This window comes from Vipera ursinii (genome assembly GCF_947247035.1).
Source record: "Vipera ursinii genome assembly, chromosome: 1".
Classification (NCBI taxonomy): domain Eukaryota; kingdom Metazoa; phylum Chordata; class Lepidosauria; order Squamata; family Viperidae; genus Vipera; species Vipera ursinii.
In genome coordinates this window covers 293,941,879-293,960,032 of record NC_139512.1, presented here as the reverse complement: position 1 = coordinate 293,960,032, position 18,154 = coordinate 293,941,879, and the positions used below count along the sequence as shown (strand labels likewise).

The following is an 18,154-nucleotide window of genomic DNA, read 5'->3' as shown; positions in this document are numbered from 1 at the left end:
AAATCATGTGACCATATGGATGCAGCAATGGTTGTAAGTGTGAAAAATGGTCATACAGTAAGTCACTTTTTCCAGGGCTGTTGTAACTTTGAACGGTCACTAAGTAAGCTGCTGTAAGTCGAGGACTGTCTGCATTGTTATTTACTGCATGTCAAATGAAATTCACTGCTAAATATAACTTTAAATAAAAACTGAAAAAATTCTTTTCTTCTCTGAGACTTTAGGCATGTGTGGCTGGAGCCCCTCATAGGGCATATGTTTGTTGCTGTTGGCCAGATTTGCCAACACTTCTGCAAATACTATTAAATTGGGGGTAGCTGCTATATACAAAGAAAGAGTTAGGAATTGGACTGGACTGAAGCAGAGAAGGTGGGGCGAGTGGAATCTGGAGGTTCCACAGGGGCAGGGAGAAGCAAAAAAAGGCACATGTGCAAGTGAAACAGCTATGTACATGACACAAACAAAAGATGAATGGATGGGCTAGGCTAGGCTAGGGAAATAGAAAAGGAATATGTTCCTATATGGTGCTAAAAATTCTCATCCAAAGAAAATAGCATATTTGTCCAGAAAATCCAAAGAAAATAAAATACCGCCCAGACTGGATCAAAAGGATACAGCTGAATACTGCAGCTTTTTCTTTCATTGTGTAGCTTTCTATCTACAAAACTATTTCTTAGATATGAGCAACAATGGGATGGAAACTAATCAAGGAGAGAAGCAACCTGGAATTAAGGAGAAACTTCCAAACAGTGAGAACAATTAACCAGTGGGACAGCTTGCCACCGGAAGTTGTAGATGCTTCATCACTGTACATTTTTAAGAAAAGATTGGGCAGCCATTTGTCTGAAATGGTATAGGGTTGGACTAGAAGACCTCCAAGGTCCCTTCCAGCTCTATTCCGATTGATATTATAAAATTTCATTCCGCCTTTTATCAACAACAGGCGAGTAGCATAAAATTAATGAATTAGTCAAAGAGAAAACTAAGAGTGGTTTCTACACACGCTATTTGTATTACTTCAGAATGCTCCCTAGCCCTCTGTTCTCATGATCTGTGTTCAACAGAACGAATGTATTTCTGCAATAACTAAACAAAAGTTTTTTCTATTTGCAGCAATGAGGCCCCCCCCACCGCAGAGTTTGCAAATTGTCTCTCTTCCCACCAACAGCAGTAACTCCTGTCCCACCCAACTTTGCACTTTCAATTCACCTAGCATTCGATTCACAGGTCCTTAAAGGGGAAAGGTGCCTTGGCAAATTCGTTGGTCATACTTCACAGAAACAGTTTAGATTATTTTTGCATATCATCAGGCACTATCCTGCTGGTTTCACTTTAAAATGCAACAGGATTTAAGTTGGACTGTTTTGTCTCTTTGCAGATGCTTGCATCTGTTCCCTTGGTGATAGACAGGCAAAAGGAGCTGAGGGAAAACTGACAAGGATTCTGCCTCCCACCCCTTTTCTTTTATGGCAATCATCCAGCTGTAAAGAGCACCATGCTGTCGATTGGGAAGGGTTTTTTTTTCAAGTGGCTCTATTTTATGCATGGCTGAGGATGATGGGATTTTTGTTCTTTCAGAACCACCTTTTCTCCTCTAAGGCAACTTTTACTATTCCGACCCTGGTGTCCATCTATCTGTAAGCCTACTTTAGGATTTACACCCCTCCCTCCCGATTCCAGCCACTTCAATGTGTCACTATGGTTACAGTTGCTGATTGCAAAAGTACCAACAGCTTGCTGTCTTTCACCATCACAGGTAAAAATAGGTTTGTTTTTAAATGCAACGAAGTAAGGGTGGCTCGATGGATTTGCAGTTATTCTTTGACAATAATCACTGAGGGCTTTGGTTTATTCCTTGCCTTTTTCTTGCTTTCCAAGATCTACAGTGGTAAAGATGACAGCATTAGTTGGCTTCAAAAGAGTTTGCAGGGATTCAGAAATGGAAAAAGTGCCGTGTGTAAATTAAATAATAATAAAAAAAATCTCTGCAGCTTAGAGCTTGAGACCACTGTAGGGCACCAGGAGAAACTTTTCATCCAGAACAAATGAAATAACCAGCTGCTTAAAGGTCAAATGAAACTTTTCTCAGAAGCAGAAATATACAAGGCTGACACCAATCAAACAAGCCATATTTGGGGCATACCACATATCTCCAGGACCCCACCTGTCAAAGATTAGAAGGAAAGCTTATGAGAAGCCACTTTGCTAATGATCTCAGTCAGCTGCAGGACATGATCCATTTAGTAGGAAACAATTCTTTGATATGTCATTTACAGCTCAAAATATTATCTCCAACTTCTTAGAAACCAATTGGGTACCCTGTAAAACATGCCAAAGTAACTCTTGGCTAATTAGGGATAAATAAGCTTCTTATGACTGTGGGTCACGTTAATATTTATGGGGGGAGGTGTACAAAGGGAGTGCAGGTGAGAGCACTGAGAACTTTTATTATAGTTTTCATCTGTTCTCCAGCTCAAAATAGCACAAAAAATGTGTCATCCCTTTTCAGTATAGAAGCATTGACCTTGATCATGTGTCTTGCCACCTTCCCAGATAAAAAGGAAATGGGACAAGCTGAACTCTTTCTACTTTACTGTAAGGCTACATTGACAGAATCTTGCAAATCTGAAGGCACAGGCTTCTCACTTCCACTTTTAACATCTTGATTCATTAAGATGGGTATTTCCTAAGTGTCTTTCTCTGGCCATTAAGTGACTGTGGACTCCTGCCTCTCTTGACTGATTGTTTCCTGGACAGCATTTCCCCAAGGTCATCCATATATTCCATTATAGAACCCTGCAGACATAGAATTATTATTTTTGGTCCATTCATCTTAGAGCAATACTACACCAGCTATGGGCATTTATGAATGATATGAAAGAAACCTTCTTAGACCAGTTCATTGATTTACCATCAGATTTGCTCACAGAACTATCCTACAGGAAGAACTAGAACAGGAATATTCCCAAGTGCCATCTTTCCTTGTAACTGGCATTTTTTTAAGCCAGTATTTCCTTCTTTTAATTTCCTTCAGCTGAGTATTTTGTTTGTTAATTGAATGAATTGAATGAACCTTTATTGTCAAAGTACAACCATGTATACACTGAGATTGGCTGAGCCTCCCTTCATGCCCCCCCACCCCCAACTCACAGTGACACAAACTCTCCATCTTATTACATCATGTGAGCTAATTGCACAACACACCGGCCTCACAAGTCAATCATGCATAAAGTCTATAAAATTATTTCCCGTTCAAGAGCCTAACAGCCCATGGATAAAGGCTGTTCTTCAGCCTGTTGGTACAGCTGGCTATACTCCTATATCTCCTACCCAATGGTAGGAGAGTAAAGAGATACCGACCAGGGTGTGAGTCATCCCTGAGAATTTTCCTCACTCTTCCAGGGCAGAGAGCCCTTGCAATGTCATCCAGTGGTGTCAGGGGACAGCCCACAATGTCTTGTGCTGTGCTCACCCCCCCTCTGTAATACTTTCCTATCCATGGCTGTCAGGCCAGCATACCAAACCACAATACAGTGCAAGAGGATGCTCTCTATAGTAGACTGCTGGCAAATTAGATGCGATAAACTGGAAATTGATCTTTCATAAGACACCTTCATAAATAGGGGAGATGTATATGACACAGCCCCATGACACAAATTAAATAGGACGGTATTTGGCAGATACTTATTCATTTGCAATGTACTAGCTATATTAGTAATATTTTTGTTAAATCCAGTCCAGAAACAATAATTTATGCATTTATTCACATTTATTCTACCCTCTGAAAGTAGAAAAAGCCTATCTACTCAAAATTCAAGTTGAGCAAAAAATTCTTTCTGCCAAGAAATGACATCTTGCAGACAACTCAAATAAGTCTCTTGAAATTCTGGCTATCTGTAGTATGAAAATAAATAGAAGGAAAAAGAAAAGTGAAGTTTGCCACCTACTGCTCAACAGCATAACAGTAAATACACTGTATTAGCTTTGTATTTTCAAAACTCTAGAGGTGATTTATCCTTTCATTGAATATTACCGGTATATATTTTCAATTACTAGACTCAATATACTTTCCACTTTTTCTTTTCTTCTCCTTGAAAACACATTAAAATATTATTTCAATTCATCTGGTCAAAAGAAACTTTATTAAATAGAGTATGATATGAACCCTGCATAATAAATGTGATACGATTACAATAAAGTTTATTATAGCATACAGCCTAGCAAGGAATCCCTTTGAAAAGAGGCCAACAATGTCATATGTTCAAAAAAAAAGTCTGCCAACAAATTAGACAGAACAGAATAATAAAACAATAGTTCAGTTTCACATAAAGTTGAATAAGATTTTTTGCATTTTCAATTAAAGGCATCAAAGAAAAGTTATGCTAGGCAGAGATCTCTATACACAACAATCTTGTGTATAGAAGCTACGTCTCAGTGGACAAAAGGATGTTAGTGCTGTTTCAGAGCTCTTTCTTGCAAATGTCTATAATTCAAGATAAAAGACAGGGTTCTCTAAAGCTTTTCTTTAAAAATAGCAATTTTGATTTCTGAACATTTGAAAAGGGGCTCAGTTTTCACGAAGTATCATTGAAAGGCTGTGAAGAATCCCTTATTCTATTTAAGCCATGCAGATTAAAGGTAATCTGAACTTCAACACTCAGAATTTATTTGAATGAGAACTCTTTAAGCAGGGCTCACTGAATCCCTTTTTGCATTCTTTCCACATTCTGAATATCAAACTCCTTGTATCCCGCTTATGAATACACATACTAACTTCTGATCAATTTAAGTAGTGTTCACAAGACCAGTAAGCGATCAAGTAAAATTATCAGATATCCTCAGCTACAGCCCAGAGTGAGTCAGCTAACTCACATAAAAAGGATCTCAGCTCAGCCTGGCATAGGTTGGCAATTTAGGTTTCCACAATCAATTCAAACCGATTTTCATCTGTCCATCCTGCTAGGCCACAGAGATTCTACAAATGGAGAAGAAACAGTTTTCATTTAATTTTGTTCTTTCTGAAAACTCCTTTAGGAGACTGAGGGATACTGGTAATAGACAGCAGAGGACAGGGGAATGTCCTACTTAGGAGAATATAAAATAAAGACATTACCCCAAATCACTTCCTGTTCCATTAACACAGACATGTCAAACACAAGGCCTGCGGGCCACAAACGGCTCGCCAAATGATTGAATCCGGCCCGCACAACTCTCCTGGAAATTACAAAGGTCCGGCCCCCACCACCTTGGCGCCAGCCCGGTAGAGCACTTGCTCAGTAGGAGGCAAATGCAGGTGGGCTGGTGGAGCCCAGCAACATTTGCAACTCATTAGCCCCTCGACAGCTCATTGGCCAGAGCCGTCTCCTGCGGCTCCCAGGCAGCCTCCTCCCAGTTCCAAAAAAAAGTGGGACTAAAAAAATTCAATCAATTCAAACTGCTCACAAAAAAAACCCTCTTGAAGTTTGAATTGATTGATTGAACTTCTTTGGTTTGTGGGACTGCCCACAAACTTCTTTGCTTTTTTGGACTGCATGTGGAGTCAGCGGAGGAAGAGACTGGAAAGGTGAGTGGGACCTTTTTCTACTTGCTGCGCAGGTGGGGGTGGACAGGCTCTGGGTTCCCCGGGCCTGCCTCTTCCCTGCCCGACAGGTCTCCCCTTGCCCTGCTCCACCGCCCCTTCTCACTCGCTGCGGAGTGCTGGGGCCTCCTCAGAGCTGCGGAGCGTCACCTGGCCCAGAAACGCAGGGAAGTTGTGTCCGAGTCCAGCCAGGCCGCCACCCTCCGTAGCTCACGCTGGACCAACTGGATGTGGAGGTGGCAGGAGGGAGTGAGGCAGGACGCTGGGGGGAGGATGAGCAACGCCCAGCTGGTGAGGAGGTGAGGCGCCCAGTCAGGAAGGCGGACTTGAGGCGGCCAGAGAAGGAGCCACGGCTGGCTCCTCTGCCGGGCTGCTTTGGCACGTGGGCTCCTGTGTCGGGCACTGCCAAGGGTGAGCGGAGGTTCCCGGCCCAGATCCTGCAACACCCCGGCCGAGGCATGCCCCCAGCAGCAGAGCCGCTCCATCTCCTCTGCCGGGCTGCTTTGGCACACGGGATCCTGTGCCGGGCGCTGCCAAGGGCAGAATCCTTCTTTATACAAAGGGAGCCTTGAAACATACACACACACGCGCACCACCGCACAATTCTGAATGGGTCTGACTCACCACTTACGTGGCAGTGTGTCACCCGGCAGCATTACATGGGCCCTGGTCACCCGGCACTAAATTAAATCCCTGATGAACAGCACTTTGCGGCCCTTTTCATTCGGTGACCTCAGCTTCCCTGGGAAGCAGCCAGAAAAATCGGCTTTTAGGGCTGGGTACAGAGGAAGGGGCATTGTGTTACGAGGGCCCCTGACAAAAGCAAAATGCTTTTGACAATTTTTAATTCCAGGCTGTGTTATGGGTAATTTTGCAGCTGCTGGGTTTCTGCTGCACGAGGTAAAGCTGTAAATTTAATGGAAACTGAAGTGGGATCTCCTGCTGCCCGTGTGGTTTTGAAAAGCTGGCATGGGTACAGAAGTGAGATTATGTGTTGAATTGCTGTTTCTTGGGACGGGGGGGGGTGTACTTCAGGGGCACTCCTAGCCTGGGAAAAGTAAGTCTCTGGTCCTTTTTTAGGAAGGTTTCCTGAATTTATTTATTTTATTATTTAGACCAGGGGTCGGCAACCTGAAAAAGGAAAAGAGCCACTGGGAACCGGTTCCATCACACATAAAAAAAAGTGGGAGCCGTGTGCGTGCGTCCATGCATACGCATGCGCAAAAAACGTTTTGCGCATGTGCAAAATGATTTTTTCTTGCGCATGCACGGACGCGCGCGGTTGCCATTTTTTTTATGTGCGATGGAACCGGTTCCCGGTTGCGCAACGGCGACGGCCCATTTGCAGAGCTACCGCCTTCGGAAGCCTGCAAACGTGCCGCGGCAGCTTTCTCAAAGAGCAGTGCCGCTGCCCGTTCGTGCGGAGGTACATGCGCACCTCTCCAAAGGTTTGGGGAGGTGCGTGCACACCTACAGTCATTCGGAGAGGTGCGCGCGCATCTCTCGGAATGGGCAGTGGCACCGCTTGTTGGGAAAGCTGCCGCGGCCCATCTGCACAACTGCCACTTTCGGCAGCCTGCAAACGTGCCGCGGCAGCTTTCCCAAAGAGCGGCGCCGCTGCCCGTTCGCGCGGAGGTGCGCACGCACCTCTCCAAAGGTTTGGGGAGTTGCACGTGCACCTCCGCCCATTCGGAGAGGTGCGCGCGCACCTCTCCAAACGGGTGGTGCCAACTCTCCATTTGGAGAGGTGTGTGCACACCACTGCCCGTTTGAAGAGGTGCGCGCGCACCGGGCGGCTGGGAGCCGCAGGAGACGGCTCAGGGCGTAGGACCCAGGGCGGTTCACAAGGCGATTAAAACAATATAACAATACAAAAGTTAATAACAAATTAAAATAAATTAAATTATCCTTAATTAAAATCTAAAACCCTTAACTCTAATTAAAAAAACCAATTACAATAGGTTAAAAATTAAAAGTTCTCAGTCCTGGCCGGAAAGCTCAAAGAGCCAAGTCTTCAGGTCCCGGTGGAATGAACAAAAATCTGGGGCAGTCCTGAGCTCTACAGGTAACTGGTTCCAAAGGGCAGGCGTGCCCACAGAGAAGGCCCTTCCCCTGGGTGTCGCCATCCGGCAATCCTTTGCCGGTGGCACCCTGAGAAGGCCCTCCCTGTGGGAGCGCACAGGACGAAGGGAACTTGATGCCGGCAGCAGGTGTTCCCTCAGATATCCCGGACCCAAGCCATTTAGGGATTTATAGGTCATCACCAGCACCTTGAATCTCACCCTCTACCCCACCAGGTATCTGAACTCAGCTGCGCTGAGTGAGCAGCATTGAACTGGCCATGCCCACCTGGCCACGCCCACCCGGCCACACCCACCCGGCCCCCCAAGGGCAACCATAATGCTGATGTGGCCCTCAATGAAATTGAGTTTGACACCCCTGCATTAACAGGAGCTCTCCCATTTTCAGAAACACTACTTGAAATCTGGTTACATTCTCTAAATCAGTTTTTCTCAACCTTGGGAATTGTAAGATGTGTGAACTTCAACTCCCAGAATTCCCCAGTCAGTTCCCAAGCTTGAGAAAAACTGATTTAGAGAATGTAACTGGATTTCAAGTAGTGTTCCTGCATTATTCTAAATAAACCATATGTTCCTGAAAATAAGACTGGGCCTTATATTAATTTTTGCTCCAAAAGACGCATTAGGGCTTATTTTCCGGTTAGGACTTATATTCGGGGAAATACAGTACTAAATGTATCTGTCTGGCTGACAGTCTTATTGGGCTTATTTTTGGGGTGGGGCTTATATTACGAGTGTCCTGAAAAATCATGCTAGGGCTAATTTTTCAGTTGGGTCTTATTTCTGGGGAAACACGGTATGTAGGCTTTAGGATGTCATTAGGAAACCACTCAGATATGAAATGACTGAAGGGGCAAGGGTGTAGAATTGTAACACACATCAATCCCATCCTACATAGCAGCCAGGAATAATGGAAACTGGAATCCAACCCCCGAAGGGCCACATGTTGCCTATTCATAATCTAACTGAAGCCTCAGAAAAGATATAAAGCATTTAACTATAAACACAATCCTATTTACATATTTTCAACTTTTAAATTTTTATGTACAATAATAGGGATTGCAATAACTAAACAACCTATACAGAAGAGAAGAAACACAATGACTTATACATAAAGCACTACTTTGTATATATGAACTTTTACCATTTTTCTAAAGCAGTCAATTTCCTCCAATTGTGCCGTGCTTCGATAACGGCATATATAAAGAGATATTTTTAATATGGGAAGATGAAACTGAATAAGCACATAAATTAACTAATTGTCCTAGTAATCATTCTGACTTTAAAAACTTTGATAAGATTACTTTTGACAATGGCCAATCAATCATGACCTTTCATTGCCATGCTTTTTAAAAAAATCCTCTGTTATTCCTGCTTTTAAAAATCCACTGCAGGTCCCTTCCCTTCAATTTTGCCATCAAGGCAAATTCTGGTCCCAGTTGTGCCCACTGTACACACTGACAAGTAGATGTCATAACCCTACTTATGATGACATCAAGGGAAAATTTTCTTCATGGCAAAAGAGACCAAGCAAGCGTTCCTTTTCCTTTGCCCTATAGAAGATCCTCCCCTTGAGGTCCAGCAAGCCCTCGTCCTTTTAACCTTCTGGAAAACACTGAAGAACTGGTTTTCCTGAGTGTAGGAACAGGGCGAAAGCAGAGTTGGAGGACAGTGTTGTGGATTACATTGGAAAAGTTTGGTTGTGGTGCCAGAGTTCTCTGTTTCTGATTTATTGTTTTTTGTTCTTATTTTTTGTGGGATATTGCTTTATCCTATGGTTGTGAATATAGTGGTATGTTTGGTCTAGTGATTAAGCTAGATCTAGTGGTATAAGGCAGTTTGGTCTAGTGGTTAAGGCACCAGGCTATAAAGCCAGAGATGCTGAGTTTAAGTGCCACCTAAACCATGAAAACCAGCTTGGTGACCTGGGACGGTAACTCTCTTTTGCTCCCAAATCACCTCACAGAGCTGCTGTTGTGGGGAAAATAGGAGGTGGAAGGTGTGTTGAATATCTTCACTACCCTGAGTTATTTGTAAAAATGATAAGGGCATGAAAAGAAAAAGGAAGGAAGGAAGGAAGGAAGGAAGGAAGGAAGGAAGGAAGGAAGGAAGGAAGGAAGGAAAGAAAGAAAGAAAGAAAGAAAGAAAGAAAGAAAGAAAGAAAGAAAGAAAGAAAGAAAGAAAGAAAGAAAGAAAGAACAGCTTTGTGAGACAGGAAGAAGAGCCACTGACTGCATGAGAAGCATTTCAGAAGATTCTATTAATATAACCTTACAAAAATGATAGAACTAGTACTCATAGTTGTGGTTCTTCTCTGGACTGCCTCGAAGGGCTAATATCAATCCTCCAAGACTCAAAGTATTTCTCCCCTCTTCTCCTTTTAATCTCTGGAAAACTACTCCTTTCTGAAATGTTTCCCACCCTCTTCTGTGACCAGAATTGTCCAGTCTGTGGCTCTTCCTCCTCTCTCTCAAGGTCATTCTCACATATAATTACAGTGAGCTACCCAGAGTTCTGGTTTTAAGATGGGTGGCTATATTTTAATCAAATAAATAAACTTCAGAGATGGAAGTTGTCTTGTACACCATTTGATCCAAGATTTAGGCAATATAGGAGAGCCAAGGAATACCATCCTAACAAGCGATTTCCCAAGAAATAGGTTTCATTAAAACAAAATAGTTTTTAATAGGCCAGCTCTCTGCTCCCAAAAAAGTATTGATTCTTGGTAACAATAGCTTTGCTTGGAACCCACAAAACTGCCAGCTTGTATGTTATCCAGACTCCTTGACTAGTAATGGTCTTTGTATGGATTTCATTCCTGAATGTTACATGAAACTTTTGTCCTTCTTAGGCTTTTAGAGAAAAGGCAAGATCAACTGCTTACCAGCAAGTATGTGGGGGAATTGTTGTAAATGATTATTATAAGAATGTTATTGTGGGTATCTAGTACTGCCATGCCTCACCATTTCAAAGTTTTCCAATGAAAAACAGTGGTAACACATTTGACATATTACATATTACATCTTCTGGAGAAAACACAAAATGATAAAAGACCACATTAAGAATTCTTTTAAATTGCAAGGTGGTGTGATGTAGATTCCAGAAGTAAAAATTTAAAAACAACTTAAATGTTGGTGAGTGCAAATGAAGTCAGTAACTCTGTTTACCTTCAAGTACAAACCAGCATTTTAAAAGTGGGTTTCTGGTATGGCCAGTTGCAGGTCCTTATTTTCTGTTCAAGTCCTTCCTGAAGGAGATGTAGATGACAATAATTTTCTTAAAAGCCCTAACCTGAATCTCCCTTCCTCATTCTGGTAATATCCATGAAGTCAAATCACTGGCAGAAGACATTTTAACTTTCTTCTGAAGCAATGTTAGTTACTTTAAGACAGGCATGTCCAAAGTCCGGCCCGCGGGCCATTTGCGGCCCGCGGGGCGGTTTAATACGGCCCTCAACAGCCCTCCCTGCTGTATGTAAATACGGCCCTCCCACGGCCCTCCCTTCTGATTGAGGGCCGCCCCTTCGGGAGCTGCTCCCGCCTCCCCCGCCGAGGGGCCGCCCCAGGAAGCGCAGGCTGGCCCAGCTGCTGCCAGCCAGGCTCCGGGGCTCCACGCGGCTTCCTCCGCCTCCTCCTCCTCCGCCGCCAGGCCTGCTTGGGGCCCGGGGTGGCTCCAGTGCGCAGGGGAAGCGCGCGGAGAGCGGATCGCGCCCTCATCCTGGCCAGAGCGCAGCCCAGAGGAGGAGCCGCTGGGCCGGGCATGCCCTGAGCGACCGGGGGTCTCCGGTTGGGCCATGCGGCGCTGTGGGCGAGGTGGGGGTGGCCGGCAGGGGTCTCGGCCTGCCCGTCCGTCCCGCTGAGCACCTTCCCTGCGCGCCGCGTCTGCCCATGGCGGCGGCTCCGGCAGCGCTGGGGCTCCCGGGCGCGGGGGCTCTGGCGGTGCCGGGCTGGCTGCTCTGGTACCACAAGGACCTGAGCCGGGTGGCGGCCGAGGAGCTGCTGGCGTGGGCCGGGCAGGCCAGCAGCTTCCTGGTGCGCGACAGCGAGAGCGTGGTCGGCGCCTTCGCCCTCTGCGTGCTGTGAGTCCGGGGACCCGCGGGCGCCACCTTGGGGACGGGCCGCGGGAGGGAGGGAGGGGAGGGGGCCAGGGCACGCCTGCAGAAGACTCCCCCCCCGAGGCTGGGCATTCCGTGGCGGTGGCCCCAGAGCCTGGAGTGGGGTCTGTCCAAGCCTCCGATTTCTTTCTTTCTTTCTTTCTTTCTTTCTTTCTTTCTTTCTTTCTTTCTTTCTTTCTCTCTCTCTCTCTCTCTTCTCTTTCTTCTTCCTCTCTCCTGCCTCCATTCTCTCTTCTTCCTTCCTTCCTTCCTTCCTTCCTTCCTTCCTTCTCTCTTTCTCCTTCCCTCCCTCCCCCCATTCGTCCTTTCTCCTCCCTGTCTCCTTCCCTCTCTTTCTCCCCCCCCTCCCCCTCTCAGCCCTGCCTGGTGCTGGAGTCCCGGGGGTGACCTTCCGCCATGGAATCCGAGACGACTTTTTCGGCTGCAGAAATGTCAGCCTCCCGGGACGGGCTGGGCGACCCCCCGGCGGGGAGAGGTGACTCCCCTCCCCCTTCTAGTGGCTTTCCCGACTCCGGCCGCGCTGATCTGCCACTCCTCCGGTGGGTTGAAGGGCCGGCTGCCTGGCCGAACCGCCACGCTCCTTCCCCTCGCCCCGGGCTTGGCGCGGCGTCTGTGCCGGTGCAGCGAGGCTGACGGTGCGTGCCTGGCCTGGCTGAGCGCGTGGCGGTTCGGCCAGGCAGGAAAAGGTGCAGGAAGCGGCCGCCGCCTGGTAACGGCCCCCGGGATCACAACGTGGAGGCGGCGAGCAAGCGCACGCTCAGGGCGAGGCGGCCACGGTCCAGTGAGGGAAGAGCGCCGAGGGAGTGGCTGGCCGGGCTGCGCTGCTGCCGAGCAAAGCTCAGCCGAGGTGCCCGCTCTACTCTGCCTGGCAGCACCGTCAGCCTCGCTACAACGCCTCCACGTTGTGAGCCCGGGCACCGTTACTAGGCGGCGGTCGCTTCCCGCACCTTTTCCTGCCTGGCTGAACCGCCGCGCTCCTCCCCCCCCCGCCCCAGGCTTGGCACAGCGTCTGTGCCGGTGCAGCGAGGCTGACGGTGCGCGCCTGGCCTGGCTGAGCTGGAGAAGGGCCTGGCGGGCGGAGTCTCTGAGCTGGCGCCAGGCAGAGCAGAGTGGGCACCCCGGCAGCAGCGCAGCCCGGCCAGCCACTCCCTCGGCTCTCTTCCCTCACCGGACCGCGGCCGCTTCGCCCTGAGCGCGTGCTTGCTCGCCGCCTCCACGTTGTGAGCCTGGGCGCCGTTACCAGGCGGCAGCCGCTTCCCGCACCTTTTCCTGTCTGGCCGAACCGCCACGCTCCTCCCCCCGCAAGCTTGGCGCGGCATCTGTGCCGGTGCAGTGAGGGCGCGCCTTCTTTGCCGCCGGAGCTGCCCCGGCTTCGAAGCCCTCTGGCTCCCCTGGGCGAAGGTGACGTCCAGGGAAGGGCGGGTGTGTCTGTGTGTGTGTGTGTGTGTGCACGTGGGCGCATTCTGTGTTTCACAGCCATTTTATGGGCTGGGATGTGGGGAGCTGGACAGGGGTAGGTAGGGCCCTGGCCTAGCAGAATTTGTGAAGTGGTGGAAGTGTGTGAGCTGTTACCAGAGAGTCTGACCTTGTCAAAGTTTGACAAGGTCAGATTCTCTGGTAACAGCTCACACAGTAAGTTTTTTTTAAAATTTATTTAAAATACATTGTGAAAACTCAGCTGTCAGTTGATCTTATGTTATAAAATGAAAAGTATGCCATTTGCAATTAACTTGGCATAAAATAATTCATTTGCATTTAATTGTAATTGTTCAAAGAATGTTCGGAAAAATGTTCGGCCCTCCAGCATGTTCACTTCATTCAATCTGGCCCTCTTTGAAAAAAGTTTGGACACCCCTGCTTTAAGATGACTGATGAAAGATACTTGGTTACAAAAGGCCCTGGTTTTCCTCTGCAGCAATCATGATATATCTCAGGGTGGAGGAGCTGCACGTACACATCTATATCTATCTATATTTATATTTATATCTATGTCTATGTCTATGTCTACATCTATGTCTATATCAACTATTTATGAAGGGGGGCATTCATTTACATGTTTATATACAAGCATGCTAAAGAATATGGGTGACCTCTGATCTATACAATATTTTCTTTTTGAGATTCCACAGCAGCATTTATATCATTATACAAGAATCCACTTTATTTTTATTATAATAGACACTTCATTCACATTCTTAGGTTACTCCTGATTTTCCAGCTCTCAAGGCAACCAAATTTGAATCCAAGTATTAATGCCATGGCTCTCCAATGGGCTCCAGGGATGCGGTGGCTCAGTGGGTTAGGACGCTGAGCTTGTCGATCAGATGGTCAGCAGTTTGGCGGGTCGAATCCCGAGTGCTGCGTAACAGAGTGAGCGTCTGTTACTCGTCCCAGCTTCTGCCAACCTAGCAGTTCGAAAGCACGTAAAAATGCAAGTAGAAAAATAGGGACCACTACGGTGGGAAGGTAACAGCGTTCCGTGCGCCTTTGGCGTCTAGTCATGCCGGCCACATGACCACGGAGACGTCCTCGGACAAGCGCTGGCTCTTCGGCTTTGAAACGGAGATGAGCACCGGCCCCTAGAGTCGGAAACGACTAGCACGCATATGCGGGGGAACCTTACTAATATAAGCCCATGTCCACAAAATGCCACCAAACCAAATTCCTTGTTACCATTCAATACATTTTCAAAGGCACTTATTCTACCAACATTATTTTTCATTGATGTAATATACAAAAAAAGAATCAGACATATTGATTTTTTTTAAAAAAATGATGTCATGACCTTTAATTATAGAAAAATGTTGGCCTTATGAAAATGCTCCAAAGTGTAGAAAAAGTTCTCTATGTAACAGCCTATGTGGGAAATTGAGGACACTCATAAATTTGTCATATAAGCTACAGTCCCAAGTAGCTCATTCGGCAAATTTAAAACATGCTCACATGCATACAGTAATGAAAAGGCTTACTGTGGCTGTGTCTGCTGAGATAATCCAGGAGGTTTCTGCTTGAGTGTGAAAGTCATCTGAGCCATGGGATTTGATTTCTGCTGGACCTGCACCTTCTTTGAAAACATCTGCTGAACTGACCGCTGAGGGATAGGCCAGGGTGGAGTAGCAGGATTTGATCCCCCAGGTGAAACAGTTTCTTGCTTGGTGGCATCTTCACAAACACTTCCTTTTGTACCAGACTTACAGACACACAACTGTGGTCGTAGACACATCCCTCCATTCTGGCACGGTGGTGAACAGTTAGCTAAGGGTGGGGGGAAAAGGACAAGTGAATAGAAAGATAAAATATTTTTGTGTTATACAATCGTCAAGCAAAATCAACTCTTTGGGATTAAATTCTATACAGTGCAAACAGATCCCATATATGAAGTCATTGAACTCCTTGTTGAGTAACAGACACAAATATACTTGAAGTTGTACAAAATAGGTAGAATTTACAACGTCATGAAGTCCTCCATCTCATGCTGTCTACTGGAGTTATCTGAAGAGTTAAAGCAGGTAAAAGCAGTTATTATGACTATCAAATTAAGAGTTTCTTCAGGGTGAAAATAAAAACCAGATTTCCCCATCCTGCTGCTACCTGGTTGCAGCGATGCTGCCTGGGAATTAAAGAAATTGAGCTGTATAGCTGAAGGGCACTTTCACAGATCACGCGTTTTCACAGATCACCACAGTAGCCTGCTTGCCTTAAGTGTTGGGGAATATAACAATTTGGGCAGATTTCAAGACTATGAAAAGTCAGGACAAATCAATCATAAAATATAAGTCATCAATCTACAAGAACTTATTAGACATGAATTATGGCCTACTAGTAATCATGATTGCCAACCATATGAGGATAGGTAAGCCAGAAAAAGAAGAGAGAGCCAGTAACTTTAGCCTATTTTAATTAACAGCAAGCTAACTATGCAGATATTACTATGTGGACCAGATGTACATAAGAAAGCCTATGGTGCAACACTGCTGTGCAAGAAACACATTTTGAGAAAGAAAACTTGTTTGTTAATTATTTTTAAAGATATCACTTGAGAGTTGCACTTTTTCTTTTGGTAAATATTTTTGCTGAGTACTGTGGAAAAGGGTTGACACAGAAATGCTGCATATGTTTTATGTATTTGTTTTGTCCTGAAACAAAAAGAGTACACCCTCTGATACACATCAAGTGCATTTCTCACTTTCAAATCTGCTCCATACCGTAAACTGAAATTGGCAAGCTGCTTCTATCTGGACTAAGAACTTACTGTTATTTCCAATTATCCAATTGCTTTCAGATCTCCAGCGAATGCAAAACAGATCCACCATGTTCTTTTGGGCTCATGGGACCTTTAGATGCATATAATACACCACAAGGAAATGACAGACCAAAAGCAGCCTGATATTTAACCATAATGATTAGTTTAGGTGAGAGAATGACTGAGTAGTTGAGACAGATTTCCTACAGGCTTCTTGAAGACTTCTACTGGCAAAGCCAGGGGTCTTCAAAAACTTGGCTCTTCTATGACTTGTGGACTTCAACTCCCAGAATTCGTCAGCCAGGTATCTGTTCATGCATGATTTCAAGCCACCATCAAATTTGTTAGCACCGCATAACTCACCTCTGCTCATAAACTGGCATTGGGCAACTGAATGCAATGAGCAGATCCAGCTGTTGCATTAGAGCAGATAATTGTCAATAACATACCTAGACTATCATCTGTAGCATGATGATGATGATGATTTACCTAAAGAACTTTGGAAGCTCACCCTTTTGTATATATCAAGCCTCTAAAACTCTGGTACTTCTCTTATCTGGCTTGAAAATACAGAACAAGACACAGCACGTTTAATTCACCTATTAGGAAAACACCCTTCAGTCAAATAGTTTTTATGCAATTGCTGGCAATAGTGAGAAAAAGCTGTTTTGTGTCACCAGGGCCATTTCCAGCTGCCTTTCTATTGAAGCCACAATAACAAACAATACCAAATTGTTTCAAGGACAAAATATCAGGCTTCACTTCTAATTCAGAATAAAAAAATTACCTTTGAATAACATTTCATAATGGCAGAAAGTGAAGAGGAACTGAAGAGTCTCTTGTTGCGAGTGAAGAAGGAGAGTGCAAAAGTTGGGTTGAAACTAAACATTAAGAAAACCAAGATCATGGCATCCGGCCCTCTCAATTCCTGGCAAATAGATGGGGAAGAAATGGAGGTAGTGACAGATTTTATTTTCCTGGGCTCCAAGATCACTGCAGATGGGGACTGTAGTCAAGAAATTAAAAGACGCTTGCTCCTCGGGAGGAAAGCCATGGCAAATCTAGACAGCACACTAAAAAGCAGAGACATCACCCTGTCAACAAAAGTGCGTATAGTCAAGGCTATGGTCTTCCCAGTTGCAATGTATGGCAGTGAAAGTTGGACCATAAGAAAGGCTGAGCGCAAAAGAATTGAGGCCTTTGAACTCTGGTGCTGGAGAAGACTCCTGCGAGTCCCTTGGACTGCAAGGCGATCAAACCGGTCAGTCCTAGAGGAGATCAACCCTGACTGCTCTTTAGAAGGCCAGATCCTGAAGCTAAAACTCAAATACTTTGGCCACCTAATGAGGAGGAAGGACTCACTGGAGAAGAGCCTAATGCTGGGAAAGATTGAGGGCAATAGAAGAAGGGGACGACAGAGAATGAGGTGGCTGGATGGAGTCACTGAAGCAGTAGGCGTGAGCTTAAATGGACTCCAGAAGATGGTAGAGGACAGGAAAGCCTGGAGGAACATTGTCCATAGGGTCGCGATGGGTCGGACACAACTTCGCAACTAACAACAACAACATTTCATAAAAAATTATTTTAAAAAATATCCAGAACAATGTTACAAATGGGCTCTGTATCTACCGTTCCCCAAGAATGAAATCCTCCTGAATGTTGCAGGCATTATGTGCAAAGAATAAGCATTGAATCCTACTGCTATTACGGAGGTGAGAGGTTGTATGAAGGCTGGGAAAATAATGTAAGGTAGTCAAGAAACAGAAGGCAAGTCCATTGGCAGCTTATGTCATAAACAGCAATTCAATCCATGTGGCATTCATAGAGACTTTTCTTTATGAAACTCACTATAAACAAGAGTAGGAAATCTTGAAGTTTCCAGGATTCTGTATTTACCTTAGTCTATGCTAGTGTTTTTCAAACTTGGCAACTTTAAGATGTGTAGACTTACTATTTACCTTAGTATAGACCCAGCAGGCTGGCTGGGGAATTCTGGGAGTTGAAGTTCACATAGAGTTGCCGAGTATGAAAAACACAGATCTACATTAAATATTCCTTACTGAAATACATGTTGTTCTTATTTCCTTGGCCTTGTCCAGATGCATGGGGCTTGAAACCTGCCATCAAATCCCACAACT

General features: G+C 45.5%; 1 protein-coding gene across 1 annotated transcript in view; it reads right to left on the bottom strand.

Moving 5' to 3' along the window:
- Positions 1-18,154, bottom strand: part of LTBP1 (latent transforming growth factor beta binding protein 1) — a 207,563-nt gene that overhangs the window by 165,158 nt on the left and 24,251 nt on the right. Inside the window, exon 3 of the mRNA XM_083349128.1 lies at positions 14,743-15,028. Coding sequence (XP_083205254.1) covers positions 14,743-15,028 — 286 coding nt within the window. The remainder of the gene's footprint in view (positions 1-14,742; positions 15,029-18,154) is intronic.